Genomic DNA, 25,016 nt, shown 5'->3' with positions numbered 1-25,016 from the left:
CACGTATCATGCGAATAGTGCCACAGCCGCGACGCCTAACCTTGGCTATTGCGCGTACATTACAACGACGTGACTCTAGCAAATACTTGGGAAATCAAAGGGTTCGCCGTGTGAGAATCCCCTCTGCAGGTGATTTGGATAGTCACAAATGTCGTGGATCAATTACAAAAGTATTATTTACGCACAAAAGTAAACATATTCCGTCCATATAATGCGCCGCCATCGGGTATCAGTATCGCCTCTCCTACCCCAGAGACATATTCCGTGCGCTCATGTGCTATCGTGTTCGTGTTCGTATGCCGTCTTCGTTCGTAGATGTTTGTCTGGTGTATCAATTAAGCACCAGCGTACGGCGTGGGCTTGGCGGTCGAGGTGCTACGACCGCGCGCGAAGCCCATGCCCTCCCAGATGGCCAGACCCGTGAACACAATCCAGTTGAAGAAGCCGAAGACGACACCGGCCTGCGCGCTCTGGCAGAAGTTGTTGCCGTTGCAGTCGGGGATGCCCACGAGGACAGCCATGGCAATGCTACCGGCGAACCAGAAGAGGGCCGTGAGAGCGAGCAGGGCCAGGGCTGCGACGGGGATGTACAGCGAGGGAGCCACAGCAGGCGTGATGGCAATGTAGATAAGGATGAGGATGGACCAAACGGTGGTGAAGAGCATGAAAGCGAACTGCGAGGGCGATTCACCCCACCAGTTGCGATGAGTCTGGCCCACGACTGGCGCATTGTTAGCATACTTGGGGAGAGAATGGTTGTAGCCTATATACCATAGCCGGTGAGACCAAGCTCAATGATCAAGAGCAACGCCGCAAAGGCGTAGACAATTGTGAGTTTTCCGAAGCTGCCCAGATTCATGATGGCGGTTCTTCGTCTGCCGCGCTGAGAAGTGTGTTTTGTGGTCTGCTGTAGTCGTTGGTTGAGGGACAAGTAGCTGAATGCGCGTCGCACAAATTCTTCTGGGCTTAGATCCGGTGTCGTTCGCAGAGAGATATGTTCTTGAACGGTTCGAGGTGGAGTGGGAGAAGTGGACGTCGATCGGATTTGAAGCTCGCGAACCCTCAGCTGACAATTATGCTTTAAGTTTTCGTTCGGCTCGCTCCTTCGACTCACTGATTTGCAGCCCAGCATGACGTGAGCTCGACCCATGACCTCATGCTCCTTGGCACTCTCGCGATATTTCATTCGCTGCCAAGATGCAACGCGTACGCATCGTCGCTGAATCCGGCCATTGACCCCCTGTCGCTCTAATTGTGGCTTGGGTATCCGTACCCTGCGCCGCATAGCCGTTACTCGCCCCCAGATTCAAGACGGCGCCAATGAATGTCAAGACGATCAACAAGAAGGCTAAGCGCAGGCCGCTGTCATTAAGCCTTGCTTAGATTCCAGCGTGATAATTACCTTACATATTATCGTGAGATCCAGGTACATTTTTCTTGGTTTGGGTTTACACGCTTAGCACTTTGAACCGCATTGAGTGCCGGATCCCTCGCCTTAGCTCTTCCTCGGCCCGCACCCACCAAAGTCAATGGCATCATGACGTTTTCTGACCGAGCTAGGAGCTGAAGACGTCAACGCGCCAGTTTGGCGGTGGGCCATGAATGCGACGTTCGCGAACGCATCAGCCTAGCTCAGTGTGGTCACAACTACGGCAATGTGAAATTCGGTTACACAGACCGTGATGATCGTCTCATGCTCCGATACTTCAAATGTCAGCATTAGGCTTTGACGGGAAAGCGGCGGACTATCGGCTCGTCTCCCATGTATCATGACTGCTTGCACTTCACAATCGCTACGCGGAACCACCACTCGCTGATGATCAGTACTACCTCGCCATTTCCCCTTCTAGTGAGCCCTTAGGCAGCCCTCGCCAGCTTATCGAGAGAGGCTACGAGATGCCAGGCTCGATTCCTCTCGCATTAGCCAGGGAAAGACAAAACTGCGCTGGTTCAAGTTCACAGGCTGCATGTCGCTCTCGGGTGCTTGCCCATCAAATAACCACTGTGCCCAAGGTTGGTTTTCGCCTTGGGCTTCGGAAGAATCATCGGTCATTGGGGCATCGACAATTGCCGTTTGGCTCGTCGACTGCGAACAGGGACTAGTCTCGACCGTCGTTGTATTTGGCTGGCTTTGTTGTGCTGAGCGGCTGTCTGTTTGCTCATCCTCATCATCAACAAAGTTTGCCTGACGAAGCAGGCTGTGTATGGCCAGGCGCTGGCGTATACGCGCTGCCGAGGAAAGCTGCGTAGTGAGGTCTCTCTCTTGCGCAGTCCCAGAAAGCTTCGGTGAAGAAAAACGACTAGGGGCTGGCTCATGCGACGAGAATACACCTATTAGCCTGCGCAATTCGGTGATGATGGGCCTGACAAGCATGGAGCGTGGGAAGAACCGCTGCACCACTGACAAACACATATTGGCTCTACCGAGCGCAAACTCCTCACTCGTTCGCTCGCTGGTTTGTCCAAAGCGCGCCGTGAAAAGGAGCATCCGTGATGCGGTGTAAGCGCAAATAGCCGTGTCAAACTCGAGCAATCGCGTCGGCTCCTCCACCAATGTGGAGTTCATGGTAGCAATCGTGTGAACCGACATTTTGGCATGGTGTATGCACATCGCTTCGGCGTGATCGAGAAAATCGACTCCGAGAGCGTCCAGGACCACGCGTGGCGCAGCGTCTCGAAACCTGCGCAGAACCAGTCGGTAGAGATCAATGTGAATCTGGTGAAACGACAGCCTCATGATGAGGTACCTTGGCAGCCATTGGCTGGTAATCCAACGTTCCAGCTGCTCTTGCGTCGGTTCAACGCCGTCCGGCAGCAGCGTCCCAATCCGGTCTAGATGTTGCTGAAAATCATTCATCATCTTGGGTAAGCTGGAGAATGGCTGATCACAGAGCGCCAATGACCGATTCAGCTTCATCACATCGCGACGAAACATCTCCAGCTTGACGCTGATGTGGTATGATCCCTGGTCATCTAGAGTGCTCCAGTCCCAGCCGTCGGAACTGAACTGATACTCGACGCAAGGCAGTTGAATGTAAATGTTCTCCACGGGGCAGAGCTCGAATTCAGGCAATCCGACCGAGAAATAACGCTCGACGAGCTTCAGTGACCACATCAGCCGTCTTCTGACCTCGAGTGAGGTTGCCGAGGAGTCGGGCCGCTCGTGGTTCAAGCGCAAAGCAGTGGCCGCACGCCCAGCCAGCGAAGCAAGCATGAATGCCCTCCGCAGCTGTCCAGTTTCGGCTCGATATAGGATGACTAGCAACATGGCTTGAAGGCGAGAGATCGAGGGAGATTCGAGATGCTGCCATATCATTGTTTCGGCCTCTTGTACCCACGCAGATTCGAGACTGGGAGATCGTTGTATGCCTGGAGCACGCACGCTCGATACCGCGGCAATGGCTATGACAAGGCTTCTGTCAATAGAGTCGTTTGCAAACTTTCGCAAGATTGTTGGCGGATGCAAGAACGCGTATGATGGGAGAGGGTAGACGTGTTGAAAAAATGCGTCGATCAGTGACGAAATGGAGCTCAGCGGCGATGTGGATTCGGCATTGTCGGTCGCCACGGCGGCCTCAGCTGGTTGCGATGCTTCTCTTCTCAACGGCACGCTTGCGTATTCGCACAGAGTAGACTTCCTCAGACATGTTGCACATGGTCTCTGCCCGGTACACCGGATCTTGTGCTCTCGGCATCGCGTGCACGCCTTGCTCACCCGGCGCGGCTCCAATCGTGGGAGATTGTTAGCGCCATCGTGGCGCGCGGACTGATGTTGGTATTGGCAGTCGAACTTGAGGCGAACGCAGTTGTCGCATGGTGGTACGCCTGGCGTGTTGGAGATACACCGAACCTGCAAGTTCGCGGATTAGCCAAGCTCAGGCGTGGGAGGGCGTCGTCGCCAACCTTGCGCTGTCGACACGGCAGGCATGTCTTCCTGGGCGTCTTTGTGGTCGAAGAAAAGGTATGTGTCATGCCCTCCATACCCTCAGCGATCAAGGCTCAATGCTCGGGGGCCGAGCGACATTGTGCTGCGTGCCGGGAAGCGAGGGTTGAATGATGTAAGGTGAGGAACGGAATCAATGCCAAGGGCCCTCGTTGTGGGGAGGAATAAACTACCCGGAAGCATCGGGCTTCACAACTTGGAATTGCCTTTTGCGGTAAGTGGACCGTGGACCGTGGACCTCCATTCACCAAGGTTTAAGTACTTCCAGACAAATCAAGACTCCTACACACCACACCTTTGCTTGACTGTATCACATTCAGTCATCTTCACCTAAGCCCGGCACAATTCTGAGGGTGGCAAAACTTGTCAAGGTGAACGTTGCCTTTTGGGCCTGTCACGTGCCGTGGTTTCACCCGTGGTTTCACAACGTCACAAGAGAGGAAGGAGCGACGCGCCGACGATCAACGATTACCTACCTATGCTGAGCTTGCCATCAAAACGACCGCGACCCCGCATTGCTTGGCCGAGCTGAGAGCTTGCCTCCTACAAGTGCACCGGCAACATGAAGCTCACAATACTGTTAGGGCCGTTGTCCATAGCGGCATGCCTGGTGGGCGCCGCGGCCAATGACACCAAATGTGTCATGTACCTTACGGGGTCAGTAAACCTTGCGCAGGTCCTAGACCATAGCTGACAAAAAGTCAGGCAACATGTTGTGTTTCCTCCCAAGAACCTCGCATCACCTATCACCCACGTCATCATGGCCTTTCTACGCTCTGATGTGTTTCTACCCGAGGAACCGCCCGAGGAGTACCCTTTGTTCATGCCTGTAGAGGAGGTGCGAAACCACTTTGAGTCGGACACCAAGGTCACCGTTGCCATCGGTGGTTGGGGCGATACCGAAGGGTGGCAGATTGCTGCACGCACACGCGAGTCGAGGAAGAAGTGGGCTGAGCAGGTCAAGATTATGGTCGACAGGACGGGTGCTGACGGTATCGACATTGATTGGGAGTATCCAGGTGGCAATCGCGACGACTACAAAGAAGTCCCCAACTCGGAGCGCGTTTGGGAAATCGAAGCCTTTGTGAAGCTCCTGCAGCAGCTGCGCAGGACACTGGGCAGGAATAAGCTCCTCACCGTTGCGACGCCGGGTCAAGAAGTTGATCTCATTGCCTACACGCACAAAACCGTCCCCCGCATCATCGAGGAAGTCGACTTCATCAACGTGATGACATATGATCTCATGACACGCCGTCACAAAACCACCAACCACCACTCGGGCATCCAGCAGTCGCGCGACTCCATCCAACGATACATGGACCGCGGCGCACCCGCCGAGATGCTCAACTTGGGTCTAGGCTATTATGTCAAGTGGTTCTACACCACAGACGACTGCTCGCCCGAGGACCCCATCGGCTGCCCGACACTCCTGCTCGAAGACCCAGAGACGGGCGCCGATCTCGGCAGGACAGGGGGCTTCAGTTGGCACGATGAAGTTCCCGAAGACGTGATTGAATCCTTCGCACGTGCGCAAGCAGACGGCATGTACACCGAGGATGGCAGCTATGGGTACTGGGACGAAAAGGAGTTGCGCTGGTGGACGTTTGACACTCCCAAGTCGATTGCTCAAAAAATGTACGAGCTCGTTCATGGGATGAAGCTTGGAGGGGTTTTCGCTTGGGGGCTGGGCGAGGACGCTCCGGCGTGGAACCACCTCACAGCGACAGTTAAGATGTTGGAGTGTGAGGAAAAGGAGGAATTGTGAAGGACGGTGGTAAGCTGGTCAGTAAGGAGCGCAGCTTGCCGAGAAGCCGCTGTTGCAGCTACTGAATACTAGCCCTTGAAGCAGGATCCTGGAGGCTGAAGCAAGGATGAAAGATTCCACAGGGGGTTCTACTGGCTCCGTTAAAGCATAATGCACGCTTGGAGTAAACCAGTGCACATGTCCGACCTGTGCGATGTGATTGTTCAAGGAACAGACTTCGCTTAGTGGCGGGCGCCAGGCAGAGGGGCCAGGATCGTGGCCGGTTCCAGGAACAAATGCGAAGGTCGCAAACTGGAGGGTTGGGAATCGGGATCTCCACCACTACCGAGCGAATCACTTATGCTTATTGGCGCACATGCGGAGGATTGGGATCGGCATGATCCCACGTGCAGACGAGTCGCGAACATGAGGCAGCATGCCAGCAACCGATCAACTACTAATTATTGTCGACGGAAAAAACTCATGTTAATCAAAGACAAGAATGTACAGTATCAATGATACGACAATGGTGAGAAAAGTCAATTGGACCGAACGGGTGCCGTCGACAGTGGCACGGCAAAACTCCCCCCATAAAAAGAGTTAGGTACCGGCAGTAGGACACACGATCAACCGTCAATTGCCGGACAGCCAGGCCCATCTCGTGCGTCATCCTCACTCCCTTTTGGCAGGTACTTCTGCAATCGACGACCCTAGTCGACGGCTTGCCGCCAGGGCGGCATTGAGTCTTTGTCATAAAAGGCGCGATATCCCCTCGGCTCTCCTTGTCATGTGTCTTAGGCCCAAAGGGCTTTCGCATCTGCCAGTCGTTCAGCCAGCATCATGAAGTTCTCGTCCGCGTCTGCACTGGCCCTTGCGGCCGTGGCCTCAGCCAAGCCCTGTCCTGAGACCCCAGAGCTGCCCAAGCCCGTCGAGCGTATCGACCTCGGTCCCCGTCCCGGATACCTTGTTGACGACATGGACGAGGGGCCGCTCAAGGAGAAGCTCAAGCAGTGTCTGGACGACACCACGCCCTGGAGAGCCTCGACTTGGTCTGTCGCCCACCGCGGCGGTGCCACCCTCCAGATGCCAGAGCACTCGCTGCAGAACGCCATGGCTGGCGCGCGAATGGGGGCCGGCGTCCTCGAGTGCGACACGGCCTTCACCTCTGACCTAGAGCTCGTGTGCCGCCACTCGCAGTGCGACCTGCACTACACCACCGACATCCTGATGCGCCCCGAGCTGGCCAAGAAGTGCTCCGAGCCCTTCACGCCCGTCAAAGACGGCAAGCCTGCCTCGGCCAAGTGCTGCACATCCGACATCACGCTGGCCGAGTTCAAGACGCTTTGCGCCGAGATGGAAGGCCAGAACCCCGATGCCACCACCGTGGAGGAGTTCCACCCCTCCACTCCGAAGTGGAGGACCGACCTGTATGGCAGCTGCGCTACGATTCTGTCCCTCCAGGATCACATTGACCTCGCCCTCTCGCTGGGCCTCCTGCACACCCCCGAGTTGAAGACGCCCCAGGTGCCCATGCCCTTCAAGGGCAACTACACCCAGGAGAAGTATGCACAGCAGCTCGTCGACCAATACCGCGACAGCGGCGTCCCACCCAGCAACGTGTTCCTGCAGTCGTTCCTCTACGACGACATGCTCTACTGGCTCAAGCACGAGCCCGAGTACGCGCAAAACGCCCTCTTCCTCGACTCGTACGGTGAGACGGCAGCGACCTTCCCTAACGCCGTCGCCAACCTCACAAACTACAAGGCCGACGGTGTCCAGTGGATTGCACCTCCCATCCCCTACCTCGTCGCCGCCAAGGACGGCAAGATGGTCCCCTCGGAGTACGCCGAGAAGGCCATGGAGCTTGGCCTCCGCATTCTACCCTGGAGCCTCGAGCGCAGCGGTCCCCTTTACGACGTGAAGGAGAACGGCGACTACTACTACATGTACTTTAACGACGCGGTCAACAATGATGGCGACATGTACACCCTTCTTGACCTGCTCCATGAGGAAATCGGTATCGAGGGTATCTTCACCGACTGGGCGGCCACCGTCACCTTTTACGCCAACTGCATGAACATTCAGCTGTTGTGAGATGCACACAGGGTAGATATCTAAATGCGTACATGATGAGAGAGTTCTTTGAGCGTAGTGATGTATCTGTGCAAGTCCGGCGCCTCGGCCTGCCAAAACTTGAATTGCTGCACGACGTGGTGGATGCGTGGCTGCACGGCCTCCAGACCCCCCTGGATCCAGGATGTGTTGCCCGTCTTGATGATGACCACCAGGGTGAGCGAGGCAGACATGATGCTGCGCAGATCGTACCAGAGCCCGTGGTGTCGATGGCCACGCGCACGGACGTCAATGGTCTTGAGGGAGCAATCAATGCCCGACTGGATCAGAGAGTCGAGGTCCTTGTCCACGCCCCGCTCTACGCCCACGTGGATCAGATACCATAGGAAGGGCTGGTACAGCCAGGTCTGCATCTCCAGGAGGCGGTTGTCAATGGCCCAGCTGAGCTCGCGCGACACGTGGCCCCCTGCTTCGTACGGTGCGCGGATCATGCTGTTGGTCTCGTACTGCTGCATGGCTGGTGGCAGGTTGGCCTCCCAGGAGCTGACCTGCCTCTCAAACTCGCGCGCGATACCAAGCAGCGGTCGAATATCGTGCCAGCTTCGCCTGTCGAAGAATGTGTTGATGATGCGGTTGCCGATGCGTCGTAGGGCAATCTCTGTAAGGTAGTAGTACCAGCTCTCCTCCTCGTTGATCGACCCGGCCGGCGGGCTGGGGAAGAGCTGCGGATACTCGCCAAGGGAGATGTCGCTCTGCGGCAGGGGGAGCTCGACGCGAAACTCGCACTCGGACTTGAAGCAGGACCAGTACAGCGACTGCTCGATCCGCCGGCCGTCCGTGCTCGTAATGACCTCGGCAAACGTGTCGGACAACCCATGCGACGTGCGGAGGCAGAACTGCGTGTACGTCGACGCCTGGAGGAAGTAGTGGTAGCTGTGCAGCACGCGCAGGGTATACATGAGGTACACGCCGGCGAAGAAGTAACACTGTGCGCCAAGGATGGAGTACCGCAGAGACCCGAGCCTGCGGCACGCCAGCGTAAAGTAGGAGTCACCCTGCTGCAGCTCCTTTGCGTACAGCTTGGCCGACGACTCGGCCTGGACAGTGGTTCCAAATGGCCTGGTGACGGCGCCGAGGGCACACGCCATGAGAACGAGACAGCTCGCCCCGTCCCAGCCCACGCCGTTCTCCGCGCAGCGTCTGGCGCTCTTGAGAAGGTCTTCCACGTCGAGGATGGGGTTCTTGGTGTAGACATTGACTAGGAAGCGGTCGATCAGCAGCGGAATCTGCTCCTCATCAAACGGCACAAGGGCTGTGGGCGGCGTGATGAGGTCGCCATTCTGGTTCTGCGTAAAGAGCTCACTGATGAGGGCGTTGGGCGGATAGGCTCCGTTGAAGACAGGCCACTGCAAGATGCTATCCGCGCTAGCACAGTGAGGCGGGATGCGCAGAAAGTCTCGCGATGGCTCAAACTGGGTCGGCGAGGGCTGGGGTGGTGCCGGGACGTGTAAGGGTTGGGACTGTTGGCTCTTGGCAGCGCTGAGCTCCTGATGGAGAGCGTCCAGTCTCTTGAGGATTGTGCTCGTCGCCGTCTCCAGTCTGGCATGGCAGCGTCAGTGAAGGAAGGCGAAGAAACGGGCTTGAGGTGACCAACGTGATCTTTTCGCTGCCATCGTCGAGATACTCGCAGGATGTGTTGCTGGCCTCACACAGCGCGCACTGCGGCCTCTTCTTGTCACATTTCACCTTGCGCAGGCGACACGTTTGGCACGCCGCTTGTCGCCTCTGGCCAACGAGTCAGTCACTACCTGGAATCGCCCTGTCCCTGACTTACACCAGATGTCTGTCCCAGCGTGTCTCGCTGCCTCTTTGCGGGCCGTTCGGGCTTGTCGCCACCCCCAGCTTCTTCTGGAGAATATGCAGACATCTCCACGTGGAGCAGGCCTCTTCTTGTGACCCCAGAAGGCAGAGATGCGGGTGGGAGCCTTGAAGGTTCGGGGATCTCGGTGTCGGAAGGTTTTAAGATTAAATCGGGGAGCTCGGGGGCTTTGGACGGTCGGGGCGGGGAACCAGGAACATAATTCCGTAGCACGTCGTATCAAGTGTTTAGTTCATATTATTGAATAAGAAGCCGCAACATCACATCAGTTAGCCTGCCCGGCTAGCTCAATCGGTAGAGCGTGAGACTCTTACACCAACAAGGTCCACATATCTCAAGGTTGTGGGTTCGACCCCCACGTCGGGCTATTCCTATATCTTTTTTTTTTTAATTTAGTTGGCCAAAATAAATTTTTACCATTGTATTTTTCTCTCTATCTCTTAGTAATTAATCTAACTAAAATATTTTTTTATTTTTTTCCATTAGTCTTTAAATTATAGAAATTTAAAAAAAAATTACTATTATACATAGCCAAAAAGATATAGGAATAGCCCGACGTGGGGGTCGAACCCACAACCTTGAGATATGTGGACCTTCGCTTGTTGGCGTAAGAGTCTCACGCTCTACCGATTGAGCTAGCCGGGCAGGCTAACTGATTGTTGAACAGGGGTGTGCAATTAAGATAAATATAGCAAATGTTTACAGGCCAATGGTTTTGTGACTTGGAAAAACAGATGCTCGTGCAAGGACAAGGGCAGGTTGCTTTGGAGGCAGGTTTAAAGAACAAGGCAGATTTCGCTCTGAGTTCCAATATTCATGACCGTCGTCGGTTACACTGGTTCGGCCCTAAGCCCAGGTGTCAAGGCTCAAGAAAGGGGTAAAGTAGTCCGCTTCCTCAGACAATCCCAGCTTCGTCCAGGAGTACATCAAGTTCTACCACCAATACGCTAAATTCAAAGTCAGCTCGAGCCATATATCAGCAGCTACTCTCGCCCATGAGCTTACGCCGAGCCGCCTCTTCTTCCTCCTGCTCGACCTGCTTCAGACAAGGCGCAACGAGTAGATCCCCCGTGAAAAGATGGATCACTGTCCTCGTAACGACCAGCAGCCACAGTGCAACGACCGAGACGGAGAAGACCATGCCTAGAATCTTAAAGGCTTCAGAAGGGGTCTCGGCTCCCAACGTGGTCGTGCTCGCCGCGAACACACCCAGTGGAAAGGTGAACCCCCACCACCCCATGTTGAACGGGATGCGCCTACGGGTCAACAGTGTGGCCACGGCGAGGCCGAGCCAGACGAGCCCGAATCCCCACATGATCAACCCCATCATATAGCCAAGGACGTAGATGACCTCTTCGGCCTTGGCCGTCGAGGGTAGAATGTTGACCTTGGGTGCGACCTTGACCAGCACCTTGCCGAGCTGCATGATCCCAAAACCACCCTGCCCAAGGGGACCCAGGGGAAGGAATGTAGAGGGGATCACAGCGTTTGGGGGCAAGCTGACGGTCGTCAGACGAAGAAAGTAGACTGTGAGCACCATCATGGCCAGGGGCACACCGGTAGCCCAGAGGACGTAGGAGACAATGACGGTGGTCAGGGCGAGGTTGGCGTGCGCCGCCGGCATCACATCTGCCACAATGGCGCCCGTCGACGACGCAACAACGGTCGACACGATAGGCAGCAACCATGCAGCGGTCATGTTGTCCACGCTCTGGCCCTGGTACGCCATGAGGATGAAGGGGAGGGCAAAGCAGCACGCGACAGAGATGGCCGCGTCGATCCACCAGAGTCCCCAGGCAACGCGCCACCACTGCCCGCCCCAGGCCGGCACGCACACACAGGCAATCATGTTCACAATCGTGGCGAGGCCCATGGGAAACGTGCCGAGGAACAAGCTCTGCGCCGGGTGTTTGATCATGGCGGTCCATATCTTTGGGTAGACGATGTAGCGTGTAAGTGAGATGCCGAGAAAGGTGAGGAAGAGGACGACGTTGAGGCCAAAGATGCCGTATGAGACGTACTGCACAGGTCTAGCGTTGTACGGGAGGTTGTGGAGGAGAATCGAGGTGATGCCCGTGCCCATGTTGACGGCGAACCATGACGGCGTGAAGTTGCGGACGATGCGTCGCCAGCCGCGCTGCTTGGCGTTGGGACATGATGATGCCCCTGAGCAAGGCGCGGACGCCTCACTGGGCAGATTTGTCGTAGACATGAGGTGTTCAGTCAAGATGATGTTTCTAATGTTTGAAGTGAGGGCAGAGGTTTGTAAATGGCATGGGAAAAAGATCTTCATGAGCATCGCCCGGACTCTATTTCGGAAATGCCAATGGAGAGGCTATTCGGCTGTCGGGTGCCTCGTCTAGCGACCCTAGCAACAGGAAGCAGCCGAGCCGCCACCAGCTTGTGACTCAGGCGAACATTCCATGTGTAATAGACGCCGAACCTCCAGCCTGACAAAGAGTCGGCGAGGCTGTGCGGTTGCTCCAGTATTTCTGCCGGGGTCCGAAAAAAATCACGAACGCGGCATCGGCAGTCCGTCCTCGGAATACGCGTACTCTGCGAACCTGGAACTAGCTTGCTTGACCAAGGCAAGATGAAATATTCACGGCCGCAGTCCTGACCTTGGGAGCGAGCGTCTGGGTAAGGTAGTCGTAGTGCTCGGCTCGGTATGAGGCTCGATGGACGGTCAAGTCACGTTGTACATCGTGAGCTACTCGCCGCCCACAAGATGATACTTGATCCCTTGATCGATTTATTTTCCAAGGACCCGCCGGCTCTGCAACGCGTCAGTGGACCTTGTGAAATTGTGATTCTTCGAATAAGATGTGACCGCGTCGCGCTGACAAAGCTACCTACCCTGCGGTTTGTGACTAGTGTTAAGTCACCGCTTCGCATTCGGCACGACGATAAGTTATTATTGAGTAAAGCCCAGGAAAGAAACAATTAGATTCCCGCATTTTCCTGACTTAGAAAGAAGACATGTTGAAACGTGAAGTACTGTAAAGTCGTGCGGTGAGTGGAAGCCCTCCGTCTATTTGGAAACAGATGCACAATTGTCAATCATCTAACCCCCGAAGGACAGACGTATCGATCGCGCAGCAACAACACTTTCGCAGGTAGTCAAAAGCACTGCCATACACCGACACGGTGCCGTAGATATATTAATATCGCTACTAGACCAAGGAATAAGCTATAACGGACAGTCCGGGACGGAAGCTGTTGATATCATTCAATTCCATGGTCTCGTTCAACAATCAGCCTAGCCTGCCCGGCTAGCTCAATCGGTAGAGCGTGAGACTCTTACGCCAACAAGCGAAGGTCCACATATCTCAAGGTTGTGGGTTCGACCCCCACGTCGGGCTATTCCTATATTTTTTGCCTTTTTAGTTTTTTTAAATTTTGGAGGTATGTGTTTGGATCGAGAGGCAGAAGCACAAACGTCCCTTTAATCGTTCCAATCAGAGCGTCTGGCGCTGCGCAATGACGGGATCGTCCCCTAAATGGCGGCGGCATTCGGTAGATGGCCGAACGGCACTGGATTGATTGTCTCCGATCATGTGTCATTGGCGCTCGGGGACTTTGCCATGTATCGCCGGACCCCAGGGTCCGTCCCAGCCGTCGATTCCCCATGGCGAAGCGATCCCCAAGCGAAGATCAAAAGCTCACTGCTCCTTTGGTCTTCCCCGTGGGTGGGGAAGGCTCTTGTTTGGATGCCTAATTATTGCGGAGTCTGTGTCCGTTGATCGGGACACTTGATACATGTATATAACGACCGCATTCCAACCTCCAGAGCACCATTGTCTCTACAAAGGCACCGCTCAGGCCCAACAACAACAGCTTCCCTGCATTTCGTCCTCGCCGCACACCACCATGGTCGCGTTAAAGGGCCGTCTGGCCAAGTTCAACGTCGCCAACCGGCTGGAGAAGAAGGCTCTTCTCAACACCGTCTGCCTCGTGGCCGGCATCTCCATCTTCTTCTTTGGCTACGACCAAGGCCTCATGGGTGGCGTGAACACGGCGCGTAACTATGTCGAGCTCATGGGATTCGGACACTGGGACGAGGAGGCTGGCCTCGTCGTCATTGACAACCCCGTCGAGCAGGGCTGGATCAACGCCTGCTACTATCTGCCCGGGACACTGGTCGGCTGCCTGGTGGGTGGATGGCTGGGAGACCGGTACGGACGCACGACGACGATCGGCTGGGCGTGTATTTGGGGTATCGCCACGGCTGCTCTGCAGTCAGCAGCTCAGAGCTCGGAGATGATGATTGTTGGTACGTACCATCCACATGAGGTATCTCGAGTGCCTAACTGACTGGATAGCCCGTGTTCTCAACGGTCTGGGTACAGGAGTCCTCAACGCGGTGACACCCGTCTGGGCTACCGAGACGGCATCACACACCTCCCGCGGCCAGTTTGTCGCGTCCGAGTTCACGCTCAACATCTTTGGCGTCGTGGTCGCCTACTGGCTGCAGTTTGGCCTGTCCAAGATGCCCAACCAGCACTCATCCTTCATCTGGCGCTTCCCCATTGCCTTCCAGATCCTGCCCCTGATCGTGCTCTTGATCGTCATCTGGTTCATGCCCGAGTCCCCCCGCTGGCTCGTGCGCGTAGGCCGCGCCGACGAGGCCCGCTTCATCCTCCAGCGCCTCCGTGGCGGCGAGGGCGAGGAGGGCGAGGCCGCCGAGAGCGAGCTGCAGGACATTATCAACATTCGCGACTTGGAGGAGGAGACGTCCCAGCAGCAGAGCTACCTGGCCATGTTCTTCGGCATCGGCTCCGGCAAGCTGCACACAGGACGCCGCGTCCAGCTCGTCATCTGGCTCCAGATCTTCCAGGAATGGGTCGGCATCGCTGGCATCACCATATACGGGCCCACCATCTTCACCATTGCCGGCATCAGCCCCGAGGATCGCCTCTGGGTCAGCGGGCTCAACAACATCACGTACATGTTCGCCACCCTCATCTGCGTCTTCACCCTCGACAGGATCGGTCGTCGCTGGACACTGTACTGGGGCGCCGCCGGCCAGGCGGTCAGCATGTTTGCGGCGGGTGGCCTCGCGCGTACCACCATCAACGCGGCCGAGGGCAACAAGGCTGGCGTCGGCGGCGCAGCGACCTTTTTCGTCTTTCTCTACACCGCCATCTTCGGCGCCACCTGGCTCACGGTGCCGTGGCTCTACCCGGCCGAGATCTTCCCTCTGCAGGTCCGCGCCAAGGGCAACGCCTGGGGCGTCGTGGGCTGGTCGATCGGCAATGGCTGGTGTGTGCTTCTCCTGCCGACCATTTTCGACGCCCTGAACGAGAAGACACTCTACATCTTTGGTGCGGTCAACATCGCCTGCATCGTCATTGTGTGGGCACTCTACCCAGAGTCTAACCAGCGTACTCTGGAGGAGATGGACTTGGTCTTTGCCTGTGACAGCATTTGGACTTGGGATGCCGAGAGAAATTTCCGCAAGATCAAGGAGGAGAACCCGGATCTTGTCATGGCCGCCAAGGCAGGACAGCCAGTTGTTGACTTGGAGGGTCGCAGGGTTAGTCATGTGAGCAAGAGGGGCGTTGGGTCCGAGTGAAGGCATGTGGTTGACGTGATGGATGAATGTTTCGCTCGTCTGTAAAGGCTGTAAATTTACAAAAAAATAAAAAAAAATCGGAATCGCTTGCTGGTGTCTTGACTAGTTCACATGTTTGCGTCCGCCAAGCTTGTAACTGACCCCTGTTGTTTACCGTTGTCCAACGTGCAGGCCACCTGATGCGCCACCTGTTGCCGTGGGCCATCATAAACGCAAGATTCACACCGGTATAACAATGGCCTAGGCCTGGAGTATCACTATTAGAGCCTTCACCGACCAGGGTCACACCTCTCAAGTCGCCGCTAGTCGGTGAATCACTGCTTGGAAAGCCCTCATCGGTGTTGTCATCGCTGAGTATAGGGTGCGCTGTTGAAGCTGAAGCAGATGAAGGCTGTCCTTCGGTTGATGTTTCGCTTGACACATGGCCCTCAACAGTGGTTCCGTTTCTAGAGTTGACGCTGTCTGGGGGCCTAGGAATCGCATAGACTTGAAACAACCAGTCGGCAGCGGAACCAAGAGTGTTAACTCATGTCGCAGATAACGGAGCAAGTATCTTCCACCAGTGGGCGTTGCCAGCGACGAGGCTCGGAATTCACTATCCCATGTGGAGGATCTCATCCAAACCGACATACTAAGGGTCAAAAGTTGAGCTGGTAATTTGAAGGTGACGGACGTCGAACATGTAAACGATATGGATGGGACAAGCGGCGATGGGCAGCGAGAGATTGCTTATAAAGCCAGTGAAGGAAACATACTTCCACGACAGTTGTCACTAGAGATCCCTCGCGCGTCCGCCATCCAGGTGCAAGGCTTGCATTCATCCGTTCAACTTTAAAAGGCACGCGTGAAAGAAAAGACCGCTATAAGCAATATGCCATCTCAAAGCCTGGAGGTAACCTTTGCGTCGTCAATAGCATCTTTGCCGAGCAGATCCCCCACAAGCGCTCTGCCAGCTGCTCGCCCAGAGAAGATACAGCCTCCCAAGAAGGTCCCTTCGAGAGAATTGTACCCGTGAACACCGCCGCCGCCAAAGCCCGCGGCCTCGCCAGCAGCATACAGTCCCCTGAAGACGCTGCCGTCGCCTCTCATCACCTGGCTCTGGAGGTTTGTCTCGATGCCGCCCAGCGTCTTCCTCGTCAGCAAGTTCATGCGCACCGCGATGAGCGGTCCGTACGCCTTGTCGAGTAGTCTGTGGGGCGGGGCGACGCGAGCGCGCTTGTCGGGCCAGTAGGTCCTTGCGTTCTGGATAAGCATCGCCTGCGCATCCTTCGAGTACGGGTTGTCCATCTGGCTGTCTCGCACTTTGACCACGTTCTCAATGTCCTCGAGGGCTAGCGTGGGCCCGTTCCGTTCGGCAGCGAGTCGGTTCATACCACTGACTAGGTCCTCAAGGTTGTTCTCGATGATAAAGTCCGCGCCGTGCTCCATAAATGCCTGCACAGGCGGCGTGCCTTTCTTGCCTAGCACACGCGTGGAGATGAACTGCCATATGGACTTGTTGGTCATGTCTGGATTCTGCTCAGACCCCGACAGGGCAAACTCGCGAGCGATGATGCTCTGGTTCAGAATGAACCACGTGTAATCGTAGCCCGTGCTGCAGATGTGCTTGAGAGTGGCGAGGGTGTCGGATCCCGGGAACAAGAACGGCGGTAGTCGCTTGCCCGTGGCATCCAGCCAGAGCGAGGATGGTGCTGGCAGGACGCGGATGCCGTGAAGGGGCCAGATACCTGCAGAGCATGTGAGCTTCGTGAGATTGGGTGAAGGACAACGCCAGACGTACTGTTCCAGTTCTGAATCCCCTCTGTGTAGTGCCACATCCTATCCCTGTTAATGACATTGGCGCCGGCCTGCTCTGCAATGTCGATCATGCGGCCGTCGACGTGATCTGGCACGCCCACTACGAAGTTGTCCGGCACCTTTGGGCCCAGTCGATCAACCGGCCAATTCTTCTTCACCGCGTCGACGTTGCCACCAATACCGCCTGACGTGACGACCACGGCTTCGCCCAGGATTTCAAAGTCATCAATCTCGACTCGTGATGTCTTGGTGCCACGCTCGGCTACAACCTCCTCCAGGACTTTGCCTCTCACGCCAATCGCCCGCCCGCTGTCATCTACAATCACCTCATCGACACGGTGTCGCCATTGAAACACCACACTACCCTTCTTCTCGGCCTCGAGGACTGGCTGGGCAAAGACGCGCACAACTTCTGGACCCGTACCCCAGGAAATATGAAACCTCGGCACCGAGTTGCCGTGTCCGTCAGCGCGTCCGTCACCACGCTCCGCCCAACCGACATTGAACATGAACCCGAGCCCTCGCTCGGCAAGATACGACTCCATCCCATCCGTAGCGAAATTGACAAAGGCTTCCGCCCATTGACGCGGGTGCTTGTCCTCTGGCCGGTCGAATTGGGCACTGCCCATCCAGTCCTGCAACGCGAGCTCGCGCGAGTCGTGGATGCCCATCCGCCGCTGTCGCGCCGAGTCGACCATGAATAAACCCCCAAGTGACCAGAATGCCTGTCCACCCAATGAAGACCGAGGCTCCTGGTCCAGGATGACGGTCGGGATTGCCTTGCGCGAGAGCTCAAAGGCCGTCACGAGGCCAGCCAGGCCGGCACCAACGATAATGACTGGCTTTTCAGGTGCCATCGTGTGGGAGAGACTTCAAGTGATCGATGAAGAAGAGCGCAAGAGACGATGGACAGTTGATATTGACGCGCAATGCAAGAAGCGGGGGCATCAGACCACACTTGTACCCAGGGCCCTCGGGAATCAATGGGTGAATCTGGGGTAGCAACTAGCAAGAGGGAATCCGGGGCCCGTGGGGCCCGATCGGGATTCGCTCGAATCCGACCCTCGGCGCTGAGACGAACGAGGGTCCAAACTCGAAAGGCGGCTGGTTCCATGTGACTGGCCTAATCCGACCATGCTTGATAAGACTTGGTATATTTGAAGGAGCGTGGTTTTGAAGCGCTCGTGGTGATTGTTACGAAGGGATCCATCAGCTTGGGATCCCGAGGCTGGCTGTAGGTAATGTTATTGTCGTGGCCAAGCGGTCAATGCGTCAGTGTTGAATCTATCATTGAGAGGACTAGCTGTCCAGATTGTGAGTCGAGAGTGTGTTAGACCTGGCTTTGCTTCGCTTAGATAAGATGATGCATGCGTGCGTATCTCGCAACCCGCGAGTTTACGCGCCCTCTCATGACAAGACGGTTATCGTGCTTGGAGGAGCCAACGTGACGAATAAGAAATGATACAATCGACCACATTTCTCATCGTAATGAAAGTTTTGAGCTGTACTTACCTGATAGTTGTTGCCACCCTTCCCTTTGGGCAGCGGCTTGGATGTGAGGCCTGGACGAGACCTCGAGGAGAGAAAACAGCAACGGAACGCCTGTCCACCTTGAGACTCCAAAGTAAACAAACACGGTGACTTCTTGTCTGATTGCACCAGTCCTAGAATATTCCACCGTGTGACCAATGCTTCGTCTGATCTCTTCTCGTTCTCAGATAAACATGCAACGAAAACATGCCTATCACCCGCTGCAACACGTCGACTCGTCACCTGCGCACGTCAAACTTGCCCTCACCATGAGATCGACGCAATGGATGAATTCATAGAGCTTCACCATGGCATGTTCGACAACACGCAGCTAGAGTACGCTCCGCGAGGCCCTGTCATCGAAACGCACTCTGCCCAGGGACGTCTACGTACGAGCATCCTGCGTCGTATCCTCAGCAGCCCCGACTTTCCTTACATCGGCCCCTCCGCCAACATCCTCGACAACATCTGCGGCGCAGGCGATGTGGGCGCCGAGATCATGACGCGCACCCTCAGCAACGCAGCCCAACGACCCAACGTCCTCTCCGTCGACCCCTACCCTCCCGCTGTCGAGCACGTCAACCTCCGATCGAAGGAGCTGGATACCTTTGACAGCTGGCAGGCCCGGGACGAGCCAGAGCGGTATGATGAGGGGCTCTTTGACATTATTGTGACGATTCGACAGGATACGTACTACGACGAGAACCGCCACAACATGGAGCAGGTGTACGCGTCGCTCAAGCCAGGGGGCCATGCCGTCTTCTCCGTGTGCCCTACGCTCTGCTACACGCTCGGCGACGCGCCGCCACCCTTCAACATCAACGGCACGGACTGGAGCGCCAATGTCAACGAGTGGTTCAACTTTGTTCAGCACAAGCCATGCTGGTTGGAGAGGGTGGTGCTGTCAGCCGTGCCCGAGTTTCGACACTGGGAACTGTACACGGTCGACAAGATCATGCTCGAGTCGATAAGCGTGAGCGACTGGGTCGATGAATGCACGGCGAACCAGGCCAAGCTTTTCCAGGCGTGGGCGCCGGTCCAGCAGACCATGTTCAAGGCGGCACTGAGGGAATCCATGGAGGGAATGGTGGGAGGACGGCGACGGGGGCGATTTTTTCTCGAGACGCCGTTCATGGTGTGTGCTAAATGATGGGTTTTGGCGAGCTGGCTGATCATGTCAAGCTTGCGTGGCCGACATTTTCTCCCACCTTCACCGTGTACTGACCTTACTGAAACAAGAGGCTGCAATTTTGCGTAATCCCAAGGTGCTCGTCCTCATGACTATCACTGTGGTTTTGATGCAAATACATGGTCCAGGTCGATCGGTCGATCTGTGACTGCATAACCACAAGCGCATGCCTCATGTTGGGTGCTCCAGCAGCGATTACTCGTCGGGGAAGTCTCCTGTCAACGTAGAGTCCCAAATTCATCTCCTGGACGTTGAGAAGGGGCGCCCTAAAGACACGCTTATTGAATGAACGCCGGGGGTTTCAAGCTTGCGGCCTTGGTGCACACAGTCTGACACAGGAAACTGGATCTAGCAGAAGCACGTATTATCGCGGAATCGTACAGTAGCAAAACAGTGTCAGCAGGAGAAGCTTTCACGTATATTGCCAGAGTCACAGACTGGACGGAAATGGGTCCGAGCCTATCATGAGGGGATGGTAATGTACCAGGTATGGTTACCAGGTATGATAGGATCCGCCCGCGACGTCATAATTGCGACTATATTGAGTGCAATTCACAAATCTGGGTTTTTTGTACTGTACATATTAGGCTGTACAAATCAAAATCCCCCCTCCCCCGGCAGTCGGGGCAGGTCACGTCCGTCGTAATATGAAAAGTGTGAGAGATACATGCGTGCCACGCTGTGCAGATGTGATCAAGCATTCAAGCCTCAAGGGAAGGCTGCGTGTCTCGGAACCCAGTGGGTTCTAAACTAGGGTGCCTAGAAGTAATCACGCCCCTGCGAAGGCGAGGAGAAGCACGAGACACTTGAACAACTCCAAAGCGCTCCCAAAATGCGACATTAATATTGTTTAACCGTACCTAACTATGTTGTAGGAGGGTCCAGTATTCCCGCGCAATCTCCTCCCGCACAACCAGCAGCGAGAGAAATAAAAGACATGGAATTGTTGCAAAATCCCATCATTATGACAAAAGGCCCACGAGTAGCACCTGCCATTGGCTATCTCTGCACCCACCTCTACTACTGTCACGCCGTCCCGATAATAATCGGGCGTTGTGGTTCGCTCGTCAGTGGAAGCGCGTTCAAGCTTTCAAGGTACGCTCCAATCAATGAAAGCGGCGCTGTCCTCTGCTCGCACCCCTCGAGGATCGTCGCTGGACCCCCCAAAAGTCGCCACCCGTGCTCTCTCACTGGCCGCGACCTGGTGGGTGCTGCCGCTCGGCCCCTCGCCCTCCCCCAGTCGAGGTGCCTCGATCGCCGGCTCTGTTTCTGTCCCGAGGATCGAGAGGTCCCTTGTCTGCACTCCGACCATACAACAAACCAACATTAACTGCATTTCGATCCCCGATGATGACCTCTACCTTATCATCACCATCGACAACGGCGACACCGCGGTTGGCGCTTTCCACAGAGGACACGGGCGTCACAGTGCCGAGCGTGTCGACGTCCTCTTCGAGAAAATGCTCCGACGGTCGAAGCAGGAGCGGCTGCTCCCCACGATCGCCATCATGCTCAGCTGCCACCGCATCGCCTAAGGTCGTCTTTGGCGCGGGCGCTATCTCGAGACTGCCGACCGAGCTGGGCTCTCTCCGACTCAACGCACCACTGGTTGTCTCCAGTCCCTCACGCATCAGTCTCGCGCGAAAGGTGCAGTCTCTGATACCGAATCTCGATTCAAGGATCCTCGACGCGGCACTCGTCAACGTCCCGCAGAAAGTCGTCGACGACGCCGTGGCTAGGATATCGGGCCGCGACTCTGTCATCAGTGTTGGTGGCGGGTCGGCAGTCGCTCTGGCCATATCTATCAGTCAGAAGAAAGGAATCCCGCATATTTGCATACCGACAACATACAGCGGCTCGGAGATGCCGCTGGCGGGAGACAGCCGGCGCAGGAGCTTCGAAGGTCGACGGACTCGGGGCAGCTCGAGCGTCGGCAGGGTGCACAGTGGAAGGCCGACCATTATCATCTACGACGAGGACCTCACCAACACCGGCACCACTATGACCTTCACCGCACCGAGTGAGGCGCACGTCGACCTGCGCCAACAATCAGAAGACGACTCGAATTGGAGCTACTTGCACCTAGCTGGCGTGTGAGACGCCAACCGCTGCGTCGAACGACAGATTTTACTCTTCACCAACGCCCGCACACAATTTGGTTGTTGCTCGAATTTAGCAATAATCAGCTATTCACTGATTAGAAATTGCCTGAAATTACCAACCCCTCCCGTCAAATACATGGACGACACCGACGCCACGAGTCGTCAAGCACCCATTTCCTTTGATCGCCAGGTCTGCCTGGCCTGTGGCCTAATAACACTTGGCCAATTACACCAGCGCCCTTCCGGTTTTGTTAGCGCACATGGTGGCGCTGCGAGCAATACTTTGTCAGAAGTAGCTCCCGGTGACGCTGAAGCGGACTATCAGGTCCCGAACAGGCGAGGCCAGCAAAGAAAGGCCTCGCGCGCAGGCGTAAATGCCTCGACGTGCATAATACACGAACGATGTTAATGATTTTTGCTTGCAATGAAAATTTTTGACTACAAAGGCAAATTTGGCGTTTTGGGCGCAGGCGTTTTAGAGAAAGGACCCTGGGTCACGATGGCTTATACGTATATCTTTGAACGACACTGTTTGTTTCTACTGGGTATCTTATCTATGTACTTAGTCTAATCCATCAAATCCCATGATGCCGTGTGCCCCCATGGGGCCGAGCTTGCTTTTCTGTGCCTCCCTTCTCCGTTTGGTTCGCTGTTTCATCTCTGTGATGCCATCATCACTATCAGAGTCGTCACTTTCCGCCGATCGTTTTCGGCCATCTTCCTGTGCGTCATCTTCACTGCCATCCTCCTCTTCGTCTTCCTCGTCGTCGTGGTTCTCTGCTTCCTGCTCTTCGCCCTGCAGCTCGGACAGTTCCTCCCAGACCTTGATCGTGTCGCCGCCCGCGCTAATCAAGCGGTTTCCGCAGTCGAACCCTAGCGACACGACACCCTCCGTAACGTCATGCCGCAGATTGGGGGCCGTGAGGACGGCTCTATCCGCGAGATCGACAACGCGCAGGCTGCCGTCGCCGAGCCCGCAGACCACCTTCTTTCCGTAGCCCAGAACCTCCGGAATCATCGTCAGCGCGTCAATGCTCTCGCCTCCCTGCGAGCCCCTCTGACCGTCCACAATAATGCGCTCCTGCTGGTCGTCCCAGGCGCCCTTGTCCCATACCGTCAGAACGCCAGAGCCTGACCCGATGGCCATGACGCCGTTGGCACGGTTCTTCTTGGGTCCGAGACCAGGTACAAAGGTGGAAGAGAGCAGCTCGTCCTCTTGGTCCTCGCTCCTCACCAACACGCCTCGTCGCACGTCTGTGACGGCCAGTGTCGTTCCACCCGTGCTGACCCACTGCTTGGAAAACCCACTGGTGCTCTCCTCGGTCGGCGGCAGCGGTGTGATGCTGCTCACATAGTCCGAGTGCGGGAAGTGTGTCTGGGCGGGCTTCTTGGTGCCGTCCTCCCTCGTGTCCCAGATGTGCAGGGCCCCCGAGTCGGTGGCGAGCAGCAGGCTTTGCGGGTTCAGGACGTGCAGCAGGGTCGGTGCGTCCGGGATTGTCGTGCTCGTGGGGATGGCCATTTTCGACTGGACCTTGCCCGTCTCCGCGTCAAAGTACTTCACCAGCGCGTCCGTGCCGGCCGAGTACACGTTGGCACCGTCATGAGTGTAGCCCAGGCAGCGGCATGACCCCTTGTGTCGGCGCGTGCTCCAAGTCGTGTCAATGACATCCTTTCCGTGCTCGTCGGCCGAGTCGATCGGGGGCAAACGGTAGGTCTGGACGTGGCCTGAGGAGAGCCCGACAGTGAGGAGTGGTTGTGCCGGGTGAAGGGCGGTCGTGAAGACGTCGGCTTGGAGAGGTATGGTACAGAGATTCTCAAACATGGTGGCGATGGAGCGCGGAAACGGTCGTCTTGGAGGGACAAGAAAAAGAAGTTGGGAAAATTGAAGATGGGTGGAGACATCGCGAAACAGTGCAAATGTGCCAGTCAATTCGCACGCGCACGGTGACTCAAGCTTCATTGGCTTATATTACCTTATCCAAAGCTCAACATCGCTCCAAAGAGGAGTCCGACCCGCGCATTCGTGCCGCGAGGTGCAATTCCTGGTTTCTCTGCAGCCGCGCCTCCCTCGCCGTCGTCCGGCGCAACGCTCGCCGAGGGCATACTGCTCGTGGTCGCTGATGGGCATGGTGCGAGAGATTCAGTGCTGGCAGCATCATCATCCTCCCCATCGGTGAGCTGGTGCCATATTTGCACTCAATGGTCGTCGTTGTTAGGTCAGGTGTCCCAGTATCGACAACTGCATCGCCTTCTCCCGAGTCAGGCTCGGGGAGGTCTAGCTTAGGCGGCCTTGGCTGTGCACCGATATCATCAAATCCATCGTTTCCTCATCTCGGGATGCGTATCCGTAAAGCGCGAGAGTGAAATGGTGATGGCCCGGGCGCGTTGGTGGCCGCCACGGAAGCTGCCAACATGGCGAAGCACAGGAACGTGATGGTGAAATGCATTGTAAGGCTTGCTGCTCGTGTGTTTGTGAGGCAATGGCTTATTAACACGGAAGACTGAGCGCGCTCTGTTTGACCAACAGCAGATGAGGCTGTGTCAACTACCAAGGCCAATGTACGACATAACAATTGTGTGTCGAAAGACGCTGCGGAAAACTTGAACTTTTGATGTTGTAATGGTCTTTACGGGCCGCCTACTCACCAGTATATTGAAATAAGACATCACTTGGGTACTCTGTATATCGAGCGCAAAAGTACAACCGCATTAGTGTTTATGTAGGTACCTACTAGTTGGATGTGCTCGAGAGTGACAAGGCACTCGCCTAGGGACCCGATCGATGCGCCAAACAACATGAGGACTCGGGACTCACTTATCTCGACAAATGCAAAGGGAATCAATCAGTTCAGTATCTGTCAAAGATAATCAATATCCTGCCGCAGAGACGTGACGTGACTCCATGCCTAGCACCTATCTATTGATGACAACCAGCTAATTGTCATCTGCCAATGATCAGGGCAAGATTGAGTTCAGGGTAGCCGTTTCAACCGGAATACCCATATTTTCTCCTCCGATATTCGCACCCGCGTGTTATTAGTCTCCAGTCATCAGCAACACCAAGTATGTTCGTGCTGAAACCACGACAACTGGATCACGATAACCTCACCTCAGCAGCCGGGCTCTTCCACGAGCGCACCGGCGGCCGGCCTCTCCCACCTCAGCTAGACGGCGCCTTCCGAGC

General features: G+C 55.9%; 11 protein-coding genes across 11 annotated transcripts; 5 read left to right on the top strand and 6 right to left on the bottom strand.

The window, feature by feature from the left end:
• Window positions 1-335: 335 nt before the first annotated feature.
• J7T54_004087 (uncharacterized protein) lies at window positions 336-1,186 on the bottom strand (the record flags this gene model as incomplete). Its single annotated transcript, XM_051506610.1, has 3 exons — window positions 336-721; window positions 772-883; window positions 1,115-1,186. The coding sequence occupies 3 exons, from the start codon at window positions 1,184-1,186 to the stop codon at window positions 336-338; spliced, it is 570 nt and encodes a 189-aa protein (XP_051362170.1).
• A 1,114-nt stretch (window positions 1,187-2,300) lies between these two features.
• Window positions 2,301-3,268, bottom strand: J7T54_004086 (Fungal specific transcription factor domain; the record flags this gene model as incomplete). Its single annotated transcript, XM_051506609.1, has 2 exons — window positions 2,301-2,307; window positions 2,406-3,268. 2 exons carry the CDS (start codon window positions 3,266-3,268, stop codon window positions 2,301-2,303), a joined length of 870 nt encoding a protein of 289 aa, XP_051362169.1.
• A 1,237-nt stretch (window positions 3,269-4,505) lies between these two features.
• On the top strand, window positions 4,506-5,708 carry J7T54_004085 (uncharacterized protein; the record flags this gene model as incomplete). The annotated part of the gene is made up of 2 exons (XM_051506608.1): window positions 4,506-4,588; window positions 4,649-5,708. The coding sequence occupies 2 exons, from the start codon at window positions 4,506-4,508 to the stop codon at window positions 5,706-5,708; spliced, it is 1,143 nt and encodes a 380-aa protein (XP_051362168.1).
• Window positions 5,709-6,527: 819 nt separating this feature from the next.
• Window positions 6,528-7,781, top strand: J7T54_004084 (glycerophosphoryl diester phosphodiesterase; the record flags this gene model as incomplete). Its single annotated transcript, XM_051506607.1, has 1 exon — window positions 6,528-7,781. One exon carries the CDS (start codon window positions 6,528-6,530, stop codon window positions 7,779-7,781), a length of 1,254 nt encoding a protein of 417 aa, XP_051362167.1.
• Window positions 7,782-7,801: 20 nt separating this feature from the next.
• Window positions 7,802-9,687, bottom strand: J7T54_004083 (fungal transcriptional regulatory protein; the record flags this gene model as incomplete). The annotated part of the gene is made up of 3 exons (XM_051506604.1): window positions 7,802-9,359; window positions 9,415-9,545; window positions 9,595-9,687. 3 exons carry the CDS (start codon window positions 9,685-9,687, stop codon window positions 7,802-7,804), a joined length of 1,782 nt encoding a protein of 593 aa, XP_051362166.1.
• Window positions 9,688-10,615: 928 nt separating this feature from the next.
• Window positions 10,616-11,851, bottom strand: J7T54_004082 (uncharacterized protein; the record flags this gene model as incomplete). Its single annotated transcript, XM_051506603.1, has 1 exon — window positions 10,616-11,851. One exon carries the CDS (start codon window positions 11,849-11,851, stop codon window positions 10,616-10,618), a length of 1,236 nt encoding a protein of 411 aa, XP_051362165.1.
• Window positions 11,852-13,509: 1,658 nt separating this feature from the next.
• J7T54_004081 (Sugar transporter-like protein) lies at window positions 13,510-15,214 on the top strand (the record flags this gene model as incomplete). Its single annotated transcript, XM_051506602.1, has 2 exons — window positions 13,510-13,912; window positions 13,962-15,214. The coding sequence occupies 2 exons, from the start codon at window positions 13,510-13,512 to the stop codon at window positions 15,212-15,214; spliced, it is 1,656 nt and encodes a 551-aa protein (XP_051362164.1).
• Window positions 15,215-16,093: 879 nt separating this feature from the next.
• Window positions 16,094-17,868, bottom strand: J7T54_004080 (uncharacterized protein; the record flags this gene model as incomplete). The annotated part of the gene is made up of 2 exons (XM_051506601.1): window positions 16,094-16,941; window positions 16,995-17,868. 2 exons carry the CDS (start codon window positions 17,866-17,868, stop codon window positions 16,094-16,096), a joined length of 1,722 nt encoding a protein of 573 aa, XP_051362163.1.
• A 956-nt stretch (window positions 17,869-18,824) lies between these two features.
• J7T54_004079 (uncharacterized protein) lies at window positions 18,825-19,765 on the top strand (the record flags this gene model as incomplete). The annotated part of the gene is made up of 2 exons (XM_051506600.1): window positions 18,825-19,628; window positions 19,724-19,765. 2 exons carry the CDS (start codon window positions 18,825-18,827, stop codon window positions 19,763-19,765), a joined length of 846 nt encoding a protein of 281 aa, XP_051362162.1.
• A 1,315-nt stretch (window positions 19,766-21,080) lies between these two features.
• J7T54_004078 (alcohol dehydrogenase) lies at window positions 21,081-21,827 on the top strand (the record flags this gene model as incomplete). Its single annotated transcript, XM_051506599.1, has 1 exon — window positions 21,081-21,827. The coding sequence occupies one exon, from the start codon at window positions 21,081-21,083 to the stop codon at window positions 21,825-21,827; it is 747 nt and encodes a 248-aa protein (XP_051362161.1).
• Window positions 21,828-22,394: 567 nt separating this feature from the next.
• J7T54_004077 (WD repeat-containing protein JIP5) lies at window positions 22,395-23,654 on the bottom strand (the record flags this gene model as incomplete). The annotated part of the gene is made up of 1 exon (XM_051506598.1): window positions 22,395-23,654. One exon carries the CDS (start codon window positions 23,652-23,654, stop codon window positions 22,395-22,397), a length of 1,260 nt encoding a protein of 419 aa, XP_051362160.1.
• Window positions 23,655-25,016: the final 1,362 nt, after the last annotated feature.

Source organism: Emericellopsis cladophorae (assembly GCF_022114955.1).
Source record: "Emericellopsis cladophorae strain MUM 19.33 chromosome Unknown NODE_23_length_310842_cov_116_589050, whole genome shotgun sequence".
NCBI classification, from domain to species: Eukaryota; Fungi; Ascomycota; class Sordariomycetes; order Hypocreales; family Bionectriaceae; genus Emericellopsis; species Emericellopsis cladophorae.
The sequence above is the reverse complement of the archived record's forward strand: the minus strand, read 5'-3'. Positions and strand labels throughout refer to the sequence as shown.